Source organism: Humulus lupulus, chromosome 7, assembly GCF_963169125.1.
Source record: "Humulus lupulus chromosome 7, drHumLupu1.1, whole genome shotgun sequence".
NCBI lineage: Eukaryota > Viridiplantae > Streptophyta > Magnoliopsida > Rosales > Cannabaceae > Humulus > Humulus lupulus.
Window position 1 is genome coordinate 80,026,900 of NC_084799.1, and position 12,914 is coordinate 80,039,813.

A 12,914-nucleotide genomic window follows, 5' to 3' on the forward strand; every position below is an offset into this window, starting at 1 on the left:
TCAGATACAAGGAAGAAATACTTGGAGTTGAAAGAGCTCGGTTCAAGGCGAGGCTAGTGGCAAAGGGATCTACCCAGAGAGAAGGAATCAACTACAATGAGATGTTTTCACCAGTTGTGAAACATACCTCAATTCGTGTGTTATTAGCCTTGGCAGCCACATAAGACTTAGAACTTGAGCAGATGGACATAAAAACAAAATTTCTTCATGGGGAGTTAAGTGAAGAAATTCTCATGAGACAGCCACAAGTTTTTGAGGAGAAGGGAAAGGAAGACTATGCTTTCTTGCTGAAAAGATCTCTCTACAGATTGAAGCTGATACCTCACCAATGGTACAAACGTTTTGATGATTTTTTTCATAAAATCTGGTTTCAAAAGAAGCTCATACAACTATTGTGTTTATGTCAAGACATGCAATGTGAGGTCGGTTGTCTACTTATTATTATACATAGATGATATGCTAATTGCTAATTAAGCTCATTTCAGAAGTAAACAAAGTTAAAGAGATGTTGAGCAATGAATTTGAGATGAAGAATCTTGGCCAAGCTAAAAAGATTCTATGGATGGAGATACCTACATATAGAAAGTTAAGGAGGCTTTTGATATCTCAAAGTAACTATATCTCAAATGTGTTGAGGAAATTTGGTTTCGATAATGTAAAACCAGTAGTGACTCCCATTGCACAACACTTTCAATTGTCCTCCACTCAAGCACCTGCCACTGAAGATGACAAGAAGCTGATGCAGAAAATTCCATACACGAGTGTGGTTGGAAACCTTATGTACCTAATGATCTGCACTCGACCAGTTCTTTGTCATAGTGTGGGTGTTGTTAGCCAATGCATGGGGAACCCAGAACTTGAGCACTAGAAGGCTGTAAAATGGATAATGAGATACATAAAAGGAACATCAAATGCAGGTCTGGTTTATAGCTCAAATGGGAAGGATCCAACAGTTATGGGATTTGTGGACGCAGACTATGCCAACGATTTGGATACCAGGAGGTCACAAACAGGGTACATTTTTCAGATTAATGAATGTACTATAAGCTGGAAGGCCAACCCTCAATCGACAGTAGTCATGTCCACAATAGAAGCTGAGTACATGGCCTGTACAGAGGTAGTGAAGGAGGCTTTGTGGCTAAGGAGCTGGGACTAGACCAAAGAGTTATCACAGTGTTTTGTGAGAACCAAAGTGCTTTGCACCTTAGTAAGAACCAAGTGTTCCACGAAAGAACAAAGCATATTGATGTGAGGTTGCATTTTATAAGAGACGTTATAGCTGAAGGGAGAGTCCGCTTAGACAAGGTGTCAACTGTAGAAAATCCAGTCGAGATGCTTACAAAGTCTCTACCATCTGCAAAATTTAAACACTGTCTTGATCTACTTATGATCATGTCTTGATCCACTTATGATCACTAATAAGTGATTATGCTGATCAAAAGTACTGCAATCTATCTTTCTATTTTTAGATTAACGATCAAGGTGGAGAATTGTTATGTAATTAACCGTTAATACTGTTATTAGTGATTGTACAGGATTAGTTATATTGTTAATAACGAATGCCTTTCTTTACCTATATTTTTCAGCTAAGTCTATAAATAAACTTCATATAACAGATTTAAGTAACTCCTGTACATACATTCAATATCCTAGATATTCAATAACGAATTGCTATTCATTTTTTAGTGTTTTAGTTTTCTTGGTTTGTTCTCTTTGGTGTCTATTCGGTTTTGTGTTTGTGTGAACAGATCAAATCATTGTTCCCTTACAACATCTCTAAAGGGTTTTCGAATATGAAATATTTTGTAGCTAAGCTAGTTCCATTATTTATTAGAGAAATTTGGTTTAAAGATTAAAAGGACACATTAGCTGACCTATACATGGGATAGGACAAAATACTTGGTTTTATTTTGACGTTGTATAATATGACAAATTGTTTGGTTTAGGTATGTATGAGACAAAAGATGGTAAAAAGGTAAAGACAAAATACACGCTATTAGGAATTAGTTTTATTTTTCCCTGTATCTTTTGCTTTCCTTTTGTATTTGTTTTATTCTTAGTTTTAGGTTGACCGAGTCCATTTTTTTTTTTTTCAGTTTGTTAGTTGTTAGATTTGAGGTATTATATTTTTGGTTCCAGACTCTCCTATATATACAGAGAGCTTTGCCCTATTTCAGATCATCAAGTTTAATATACAACTATTCTCTTTCTCAAAATCCTTCTTCCGCATTATGGTATCCGAGCAGGAAAATTAGATTTTCCCTGATCTTCCGCTTCCTCCGGTGCCTGTTCTCCGACAAAGTCGTGCCCTCTTCCTCGGCACAACCTCTGCGTTCCTCTGCCGTCCACGACTTCTTACCATTTTTCTTTCCCCTGATTTCTCACCATGTCCACAGCTACTTCAGATGATTCTCCTCCTCCTTCAGGAAATTCCAACGATGATAATACAATCGGACCAAGATCCCAGGTCTCTAACCAGATCCCAATATCAAGAACAACCATTGACGACCCTCCAATCCCTACTATCTTCATCATGCTGACAACCTAGGGAATGTCCTAGTGTCTCAACTTCTAACTAGACAGGACAACTATACATCTTGGAGTTGTGCAATGTAATTGGAAATCTCTGTGAAGAACAAATTGGGATTTCTGGAAGGTTCCATTTCTAAACCCTCTTCCTCTGATTCTTTACTGTATACTGCTTGGATTAGGAACAATAATATAGTCATTTCTTGGATACTTAATTCTGTTTCTAAAGACATTTCAGCAAGCATACTCTATGATGAATCAGCTGCTGAAATCTGGAAAGATCTAAAGGTTAGATTACAGCAAAGCAATGGTCCTCACATCTTTAATTTAAGGCGTGACCTCATGAATCTAAAGCAAGAATTACAGTCGGTTAGCCATTACTACACTCGCCTGAAATCTCTATGAGAAGAACTCTCAAATTATCGCCTTTCTTGTACCTGTAACAAATGCACTTGTGGTGGTGTCAAGTCTCTTCAAGATCACTACAACATGGAATATACTATGTCATTTCTAATGGGGCTCAAAGATTCATACTCCCAAGTCAGAGGTACAATTATTCTTATGGATCCCCTTCAATCCCTAAATCAAGTTTTAACCTTGTATCTCAAGAAGAAAACCAAAGGACCATAAGCCAACCTACACCATACTTAGATCCTCTCACTAATCCTTTCATGGCCTTTGTTTTCCAAGGTTCTCAACCTAACACTTCAAAATCATATTCTACCACCAACAAACCCTATCCCCCAAAACGAAATAGACCCTTTTGTACTCATTGTAACACTCATGGGCATACCATAGAAAAATGTTACAAAATCCATGGTTACCCTCCAGGCTTCAACAAGAATCGTGTACCATCCAAAGCTACTGCAAATCAACTATAAACCAGTGATACTACTACCTCAACTTCGACTGAGACCAATACTTTTTTGCCTCAATTAAATGCCATTCAATACCAGCAGCAGCTCACTCTTCTTGCCAACCAACAATCTGGTAATGCAACATCTAACACCACACAATCTGTTGACACACCAGGTATAATTCTTTCTACTTCTCAATATTGTATACCTACAAAATATGACACTTGGATAGTGAATTCAGGTGCAACACGACATATATGCTCCTCTGTTTCGCATTTTATTTCTTTATCTGATATTCCCAAAACCAAATTGGTTTTACCTAATCATTCTCATATGTTTGTGTCCAAATCTGGTACTGTTCTGTTGTCCCTTGATTTAACTCTCACTGATGTACCAATTGTTCCAAATTTTAAATATAATATAATTTATGTTAGTGCTCTCACTTCCACTAATTATATTAATTTTTTTTTCTCTTGTGATTCTTTTTCCATTCAGGAACCAATCACTAAGAAGATGATTGGCATGGGTAGATTGTTTCACGGCCTCTACCTTCGGGATAAGCCTACATCTATACCAGAAGTTCACACTATTAGTGCTGATATTTGGCACTCTAGATTAGGTCATTTGTCATCTAAAGCTCTTGACTTACTTAGCTCTACTTTACCTTGTAATACATCACATTTGCATAAACATTCTCCCTGTTTTGTATGTCCTAAGGCTAAGCTTAAAAGGCTGTCATTTCCTAATAACAACACATTTGCTGATTCTCTATTTGATTTAGTGCATTGTGATATTTGGAGACCACATCACACACATTCACATTCTCAACACTGTTTTTTCTCACCTTGGTTGATGATAAATCAAGATTCACATGGATTTATTTAATGAAACACAAGTCTGATGCTATCTCTATTATTCCTACTTTTTTATCTATGATTGAAAATAAATTCCATACTGCTGTTAAACAGTTTAGATCCGATAATGCTCCGGAACTTGTTTTTGAAGAACTTTTTGCTAAAAAGTGAATTATTCATCAATTTTATTGTGTCGAAACTCCTCAAAAAAATGCCATCGTCGAGTGAAAGCACCAACATCTTTTGAATGTTGCTCATGCCTTACACTTTCAATCTCATACTCCTATTTCTTTTTGGTCTGATTGTTTACTTACTGTTGTCTTTATTATCAATAGAATTCGTACACCAAATTTACAAAATACGGCACCATATGAGATTTTATATAATAAATCACCTGATTATAATTTTTTTAAAACCTTTGGATGTCTTGCTTTTGCCTCAACTCTCACTACTCACAGGACTAAATTTCAACCCCGAGCTCGAGCATGTATTTTTGTCGGTTATCCTCCTGGTTATAAAGGTTATAAGCTCTGTGATATCACCACTAAACAGTTTTTTATTTCCAGGAATGTTATTTTTCATGAGAAAATTTTTCCTTTTACAAAGTTAAATAATGCTACTGTTTTGGTTGATATTTTTCCTAACATTGTCCTACCTTCCTCTCTAGTTTCTTATATTGGCATAACAGATTATATTACTCCTATTTCTTCTACTAATAATGACATAGTCGAAGCACCTCCAGAGACAACAAGCCTGACACCTGATCCTTCTTCTACACAACAAAAAACTATCCTCATTCCTTCTCCCGTTGCTGCTCCTCCTCCTAATCCTATTCACAGACCTTCAAGACAGTCTAAACCTCCAGCATACTTGAAGGATTTTGAGTGTCACTGTTCCCTTCAACTCAACCCCCCTACTCCTTATCCAATCAAAAAATATATTTCATATTCTAAATTATCTACATCTCACAGAATTTTTTCTTATGATGTTTCTTCTAATGCAAAACCTTCGAGCTATAAGGAGGCAACTTTGGATCCAAATTGGATTTCTACTATGCAACAAGAATTTCAAGCTCTACAAAATAACAAAACATGGTCTTCAACCACATTGCCACATCACAAAAGGGCTATTGGATCCCGCTAGATTTACAAGATTAAATACCATAGTAATGGTACAATAGAAATATACAAAGCCTGTTTAGTAGCAAAAGGCTACTCACAACAAGAAGGCCTTGATTTTTTCGACACATTTTCTCTTGTTGCTAAGATGGTTACTCTGAAACTTTTACTTGTTGTTTCAGCTATTAAAAGATGGCACATCCTACAACTTGACATAAATAACATCTTTCTTAATGGCGACCTCAATGAAGAAGTATACATGAAAATACCACCTGGTTTACTAATTGATTATTCTTGTATTGCAGGACCTCCTCTTGTGTGAAAATTACATAAATCTCTATATGGATTACGACAGTCATCAAGGCAATGGTATACGAAACTTTCTGAAGCTCTCATCTGAGATGGTTTCCTACAATCCCAGGCTGACTATACATTGACATGGATCTGAATTCATTGCTCTACTCGTCTACGTCGACGACATCATCATCACAGGGCCTACACTATCTTGTTTACATAACCTACAGCAGTCCTTGAACACTCAATTCAAGCTCAATGCTCTCGGCTCTCTTAAATACTTCTTGGGCTTTGAAGTAGCCCGCTCTTCTTCAGGCTTATTCATCTCTCAGCGACAATATACATTACAACTCTTAGACGATACAGGATATCTTGCAAGTAAACTAGCTGCCACCCCTATGGATCCTCGGTTGAAGCTCAATGATACAGACGGAACTTTACTTTCAAATCCTTCACAATACAGGAGGCTAATTGGCAGACTCTTATACCTAAATTTGACTCGGCCTGACATTACTTTTTCAGTTCATAATCTCAGTCAGTTTATGTCAGCACCACGTATGACTCACCTCCAGGCCGTCCACCACCTCCTTCGATATCTCAAAGGGAAACCAGGTCAGGGGCTTCTATATCCAGCTTCTTCTTCCCTCAAACTCAGAGCTTTTTCAAATTCTGACTGGGCTTCTTGCCCCTTATCTCGGCGTTCTACCACTGGCTTTTGCATCCTTCTTGGGGACTGCCTTGTCTCCTGGAGATTTAAAAAGCAACCAACAGTTTCTAAAAGCTCAGCTGAGGCAGAGTACCATGCATTGGTCGCCACTGCAAGTGAGCTCACCTGGCTTCAATATCTCCTCAACACTCTCCACATTGAATCACCTACACCACCCATCATCTACTGTGATAACAACTCCACTGTTCATATCGCTAACAACCCAACCTTTCACGAACGAACAAAGCATGTAGAGTTGGATTGCCATTTTATTCGAGACAAAATCTGTGCTGGTTTACTTCGCCTCATCTCAGTCAGCAGCCATCATCAATTGGCAGATGCTTTTACAAAGCCTTTCCCTTCTACTACTATTTCCTCTCACATGTCCAAGATGAATGTGCACGATATACACAGTCCATCTTGAGGGGAGGCTATTAGGAATTATTTTTATTTTTCCCTGTATCTTATGCTTTCCTTTTGTATTTGTTTTATTCTTAGTTTTAGGTTGACCGAGTCCATTTATTTTTTTTCAGTTTGTTAGTTGTTAGATTTGAGGTATTATATTTTTGGTTCCAGGCTCTCCTATATATACAAAGAGTTTTGCCCTGTTTCAAATCATCAAGTTTAATATACAACTATTCTCTTTCTCAAAATCCTTCTTCCGCATTATACACTGATTAGTAGTGAAAAATACATATTTATTAATTTTAATAGTCAAAATAAATTAAGTTTTAATTAATATTTTCATGGAATTAATATGATTTATTTTATAAACGAAAATATTTGATTATGATTTAATTTATTGTTATTTTGTAGTAATTAAATTTGCATTTTGGCATAAAGAAAAAGAAAGAAGAAAGAAAGAATCAAAACTGAAAAAAAGAGTTGAAAAAGTGGCATTTGTGGGTTTTGGTCTTGCACCTTTCCATTTTAAGATCTTAAGCTCATATTTTGTGGTGTTTTAGAGAAAAAGCAAAATGACCATTCACTAAAATAGCTAGGTTAATATTAATAATAAGATTTGAATTTTCAAAATCATATTTTATTATTAATATTTCAAATTTATTTTGTAGACCCCGTTTGTAATTTAATTTCTTTTTAGTCATTTTCTCCTTCTATAAATAGGGACTCTTCTTTCACATTTGATATGTAATTTTTAGAGTAAAAAAACTATAGAAAAATTTCTACTCACTTTCTTCTCATATTTTCTTCTTAGAATTTTGTGAGAATCATGAGCATAATGGTCTAATCTTCCTAGGAAGGTTAGGGATGATTTCATATGCTAGTGGTGTTATTTTGCTACTTTGATTTACTATGTTCTTAATATAATGTATGTGAGTTATTTATGTTCTTTCATCCTCATCTCTATTTTGTTATCTTTATTTACTTGCACTAATAGTATATAGGATTAGTCATGCTCTTTCTTTGTGCTTCTAATTAGTAAAAGTAATATTGATACATAATTTTATGTTCAATCTTCTATTGCATTATTGCCCTTGGGTATTTTGTCATTTTTAGATTTTTCATGAGATTAACATTGTGCTCCTAAAATAAAGAACTTTATAACTCAAATGAACTTTTGTTAAAAAAGAATATGAACTTTAATGTTAGATTTTCCAAGTAAATGTTGGGAAGTGAACTATTTACTTGTGTATTTTTGTAAATCAAGTAACTAAGTAACTAAACAAGCATATGGATGATTCTTAAAACCTTTCTATTTCTCAAACTCTTGATTACACCTTACTTTTATTTCACTTATCTCATTTTATCATTTCATAAAAAAGATAATACCAAAATCTCAAATCTCTTTTTATTTCCATTTTTATTTATTTCATGTTACTAACTTTTTGTGTTATTTTCTACTAATATTTTGGTTTTAGGTTATCTCCTTGTGGATCGACTGTCCGATTTTACTATAACTACCGCTTAGTGGTAGTCACATTTTGGGCGTTAAAGACATGCGTACTAGAAAATGTCGTATACAGTAATACAAGTTGATAATATAGGAGTAGAAATGGAAAATCCCTCAGTTTTACAAAAGTATAGTTAGGGGTGTGTAACTACAACAAGATCGAAAACTGCATACTCAGTCAACAAAGTACGTCAATTTATGCAGAACCCAAGGGATTCACATTGGAAAGTAGTGAGAGGAATATTAAGATATTTGAGGGCAACCGTGGACTACGGCCTGCACTTTAGAAAGTCAGATGTGAGCTCAAGTTAGTAGGCTCAGATTAGGCCACTAATATTGAGGAAAGAAAATCCACATATGGTTACTGTCTTTTCTTTGGATCAAATCAGGTGGTTTGGCAAGCTAAAATCAGCAGAGTTTCTAGGAAAGCGAATACCGACGCTTGGCAAACTTAGTGGCTGAAATGACGGGTTAAATCATTGCTAAATAAAATTGGAGTCTGTGATCTGGTGTGACATTCACAATACAGTAATGCTTTCAACAAATCCAGTGGTTGATGTCTTTACAAAAGCTGTTCCAGGCAATCAGTTACGCGCAAGAAGATAGTTGCTCAAATGTTCCCTCATTTGATCAAGTGGTTGATGTCTTTACAAAAGCTGTTCCAGGCAATCAGTTTGAGTCCTTCAAAAACAAACTCAAAGTGGAACTAATCCTCACTTGAGTAGTTTCAGAGAGGGTGTTAGGAATATTCTTTAATTAGTTTGAACAGTTAGGTTAGGTGGTAATTAGTTTCTGTTGTAACTGTTTGTAACTATATCTTTGCTGAGCCTATATAAGGTTCTGCCTCTGTATTACTTTATTCACACAGAATAACACTCCACCCCAATCCAGATACAATTTAGAGAATATATGGTTTAAAGCATATTGAGCAATGGCATGGGCAGCCGAATTAGAGCTTCTAACAGAGACCCCAATCATTATGGAAGAAGAGCTTGTTGTTGATATTGTTAATGACAGAGGAACAATATGAAATGATGCAAATTCATAGCCTCCGCCAGCTTGAGACCATGAGAAACGACTAGACCTTCGACACGTTAATTATAATTTCTTTCAAATAGGCCCACCACCACTCCCAAAACTTATTTACTGTAATGAAAAGTAGTAATTTGAAGGAGAATACTAAAATGGAAATGCCATTTTAAAAATATATATTACATAATTAATATTGAATCAGTTTAACCGCTTATCATTTTCCCAGAATGAAAAACAGTTTTGAACTCGTTTTATTACTGGACGGATAAAATATATCCCCTTCATAACGTTGTCCTCTATATAACGTCTTCGAAGTCGTACAACATCTCTGAATAGTTTTCGAATATGAAATGTTTTGTAGTTGCGAGAGAAATTGGTTTAGAGATTAAAAAGGACACATTAGCTAACCTATACAAGGATAGGACAAAATACTTGGTTTTGTATGATAATGTATAATATGACAAGTTGCTTGGTTTAGGTATGTATGAGACGAAAAATGGCAAAAATGTAAAGAAAAAGAAAAAAATTCTGCCGAACCGATTCGTTTCGCACGCATTCTAGAAAAATATCGTTAACAATAATACGAGCAATAAAGGATTGATAATAGGACCAGTATTTTTGTTTTACAAAAAATCTTCTCTTGGAGTTAAGTTGGCAAATAAAAATAATTCTAAAATGCAAAATGACTTGAGGGACTTAAATGACATTTAGAATTCGACCTTAACACCCAAATTAGAATCGAGGTTGAGAGAGAATTTAGATTGGATTGACTGCAAGACATAAGCAAAGGCGTATTATTTAAAGCAAAAATAATTTACGTTTTAAATCTATTCTTACTTAAGTGGACCAATAAGAGAATTAATCAAGCAATTAACTCAATTTCTTTGATTTGTTATAAGAGGATTATTGATTATCACATAGATTTAACACTTGTACTGAGAAAAAAAAGAGAGAGACCAACAGAAGTAAATATATACTTCGTACTTTCATTAATATATAAAATAAATTAGTACAGGATAATTAATTCCAATTTCCAATACAGCACGAAAGTAACCCAAAGTAGTTCCATAGGGTTTCCTCACTCACAGTCACACACCTAAATTAAGCATACATAAAAATAAAAAGATATATGTATATGTCTTCCAAATAATAATAGGAAGACAATTTTAAAAAAATAAAAAGCCGTATAAAATATGATGTGGTCAGCAAATCCACACACACGGCACTAAGCCGCGGATGGAGCTCTAACACGAGGAACGACACCAGCCCCTGATAGTGCCTCCAAGAAGGCTTGGAGATTCACTTGCTCTGTTGTTCCATTTGGAGCTTCCACACCAGCAGTTGTCGTTTTCTTGTAGTCCAACGACTCGTCGTTGTATATGTCCCACCATTTCTGGACTAGCATCTTGATCTCTTCTCTATCCATATTTTCTTCCTCCCCAGTATACCTCCATGGTTTGGACCCCTAAAAGGAATTGCAAAATTTAGAATTGGTTTTTCTTTTGAATATTTTTTTTAATAATATACGAAAATAATACTCACAGCAGCACAGTAGTGAACGACTTTGACTTGGTCAAGATCGATATTCTCAGGGTGACGCCACAACAAGGCCAAAACAAGATTGTAAACTGGTGGAATAGGCTTGTACTTGTCCCTAAAGAACATGTTCAAAAAGTCCTGTTCCAAAAGTTAAATAAATAAGTGAATAATCAATATAAATTTATTGTAATCGATGTTCATTTTTTTCTTTTTTAAATACCTGTTCAGCAAAGAGGGTTGGAGGGGTCTCTTTGACTGACTTGAGGAGATCATGGTAAGTCGGCAAACTGGGCTCAAAAACGAACATTCCTGCGTTGAAGTAAAGAGGAGGTTTTGGGCCCAACTCTGAAGCCCACTGGACTCGATCCGGGCACTGCTGGCAGTAGCCGATCTTGTATTGTGGGCTATTGCTCCAAGTTTTCTCGCAGAAACAGTCCATTACGGCGTAGAAGTAGGAGTCTGGCTGATCGAACAGATGGTCAATGTTGTCGAAGACTTGAATATCTCCATCCAAGTATATCATTTTGCTGTACTCCACTAACTGAAAATTTTGATTCAATAACAAAAATTATTAACTACCAAACTTCATTCCTTTTTTTTTTTCTTTAGAAACAAATTAACAATAACAATTGAGTTCTAATAGTTATTTGAATATTGAAGGGATATAATAAGAGAGAAACAATTGATAACATTTTTTATTATAGGTAGGTGAAGAAAGAAACAAAAAGGAGTATTGGATTTTTGTGATATTATATAATAATAATTATAAAATAAAAAAGGAAAAATATCCTAAATTGAGATATCAAAATCAAAACACCAATTCTCACCCAAAAAAAAAATAACCCCTAAAAATCCAAATTCCAAACCGACAAAAGTTGTCCAAAAAAAAACACCCATAACTTTATCCACATGAAAATAAAAATATGAAAAAAAAATTATGTCATACGTGTAATACATGCAGTAATAAAGACACTACACGTACCTCCCAAATACGAAGCTTGGAGTAGTTGATAACGTAATAGGCCATGGCAAACTTAGTCTGGTTCTCCGGTGGGTGGAGTGGCACAATCTCCCGGACGATGCACCCTTGATCCACCAGAATTTTCCGGTGATCCTCGGGAACGTCGGGCAGAATCGCCACCACCAGAGGGTACTTGCTCTTCGCCTTTCTCAGCCCTTTGGCTAACCCCACCACGCCCTTCACGTAGTCTCCATCACCGGCCAAGAAGGTCACATAAGCCCGGTTCGGACCACTGGCTTCCTTGGCAAGACCGGTGGCTCTGGCTGCGGCAGCGTTGACGATGTTAGGAGTCATGCTTGGTTTAATAAATGAAGTAGTAGTGGCAAGAGTGTTTGGTTAATGAGAAAATAAGTGCTGTGTTTTTTTTCTCGGAAAGGAAAAGCTAGAAAAGGCAATTAGGTTTAGTAATGCTTGATCTATGTGTTTGATTTTGGTCGTAAGCAATGGAGAGGTGCGGGGGTGTTTATATAGAGAATGGGAAGAGGTGTTGGGAGGGGACTTAATAATTTGAAAAGGAAAAAAAGAAAAGATTTGTGGAAATAATACTTTTTTTTTTTTTGAGTATGATAATGATTTGTAATAAAAATAATACAAATAAATTATTGTATGTTGAAAAGTTGGTGTCCACTGAAATGAAAAATAAAATAAAATAGAAAGTATATATGGATAATGAAATGTTGTAGTATTATATAGCATCACATATGTTTTAATTTTAGAGACCAATAGCATGTCCCTACCGACATGTTCTTAACTAACATTATGTCTCGTAATATGTTTAAAAAGGAATCACTATAGGGTGTAGTCTATTTTTCTTTTCTACTATGTAAGTATCTATCACTATCTGTGGAACTCTAATTATCGTGAAATTAATATGTATTATGATTAAGCTGTGAAATATGATATATAAATATCCATATATATATAGTTAATTACTTGAAAGAATTAAAATTATCATTGTAATTTTAGAGAAAAGAAAGAGAAAACAAAACAGCAAAACCACTTTTAGTATTATTTTGCTCCCACTCACCCAAAAAAAAGCATTTATCATTTAA

The 12,914-nt window shown here is 35.3% G+C and overlaps 2 protein-coding genes across 2 annotated transcripts; one reads left to right on the forward strand and one right to left on the reverse strand.

Moving 5' to 3' along the window:
• Positions 1 to 2,386: 2,386 nt before the first annotated feature.
• On the forward strand, positions 2,387 to 5,383 carry LOC133791893 (uncharacterized). The gene is made up of 6 exons (XM_062229800.1): positions 2,387 to 2,467; positions 2,635 to 2,817; positions 3,486 to 3,776; positions 3,882 to 4,091; positions 4,355 to 4,407; positions 4,807 to 5,383. Exons 1-6 carry the CDS (start codon positions 2,387 to 2,389, stop codon positions 5,381 to 5,383), a joined length of 1,395 nt encoding a protein of 464 aa, XP_062085784.1.
• Positions 5,384 to 10,264: 4,881 nt separating this feature from the next.
• On the reverse strand, positions 10,265 to 12,314 carry LOC133788354 (galactinol synthase 2-like). Its single transcript, XM_062225816.1, has 4 exons — positions 11,824 to 12,314; positions 11,062 to 11,382; positions 10,845 to 10,979; positions 10,265 to 10,767 (listed from the first exon to the last, which is right to left on the reverse strand). The coding sequence occupies exons 1-4, from the start codon at positions 12,154 to 12,156 to the stop codon at positions 10,528 to 10,530; spliced, it is 1,029 nt and encodes a 342-aa protein (XP_062081800.1). The 5' UTR covers positions 12,157 to 12,314; the 3' UTR covers positions 10,265 to 10,527.
• Between the last annotated feature and the right edge of the window lie 600 nt (positions 12,315 to 12,914).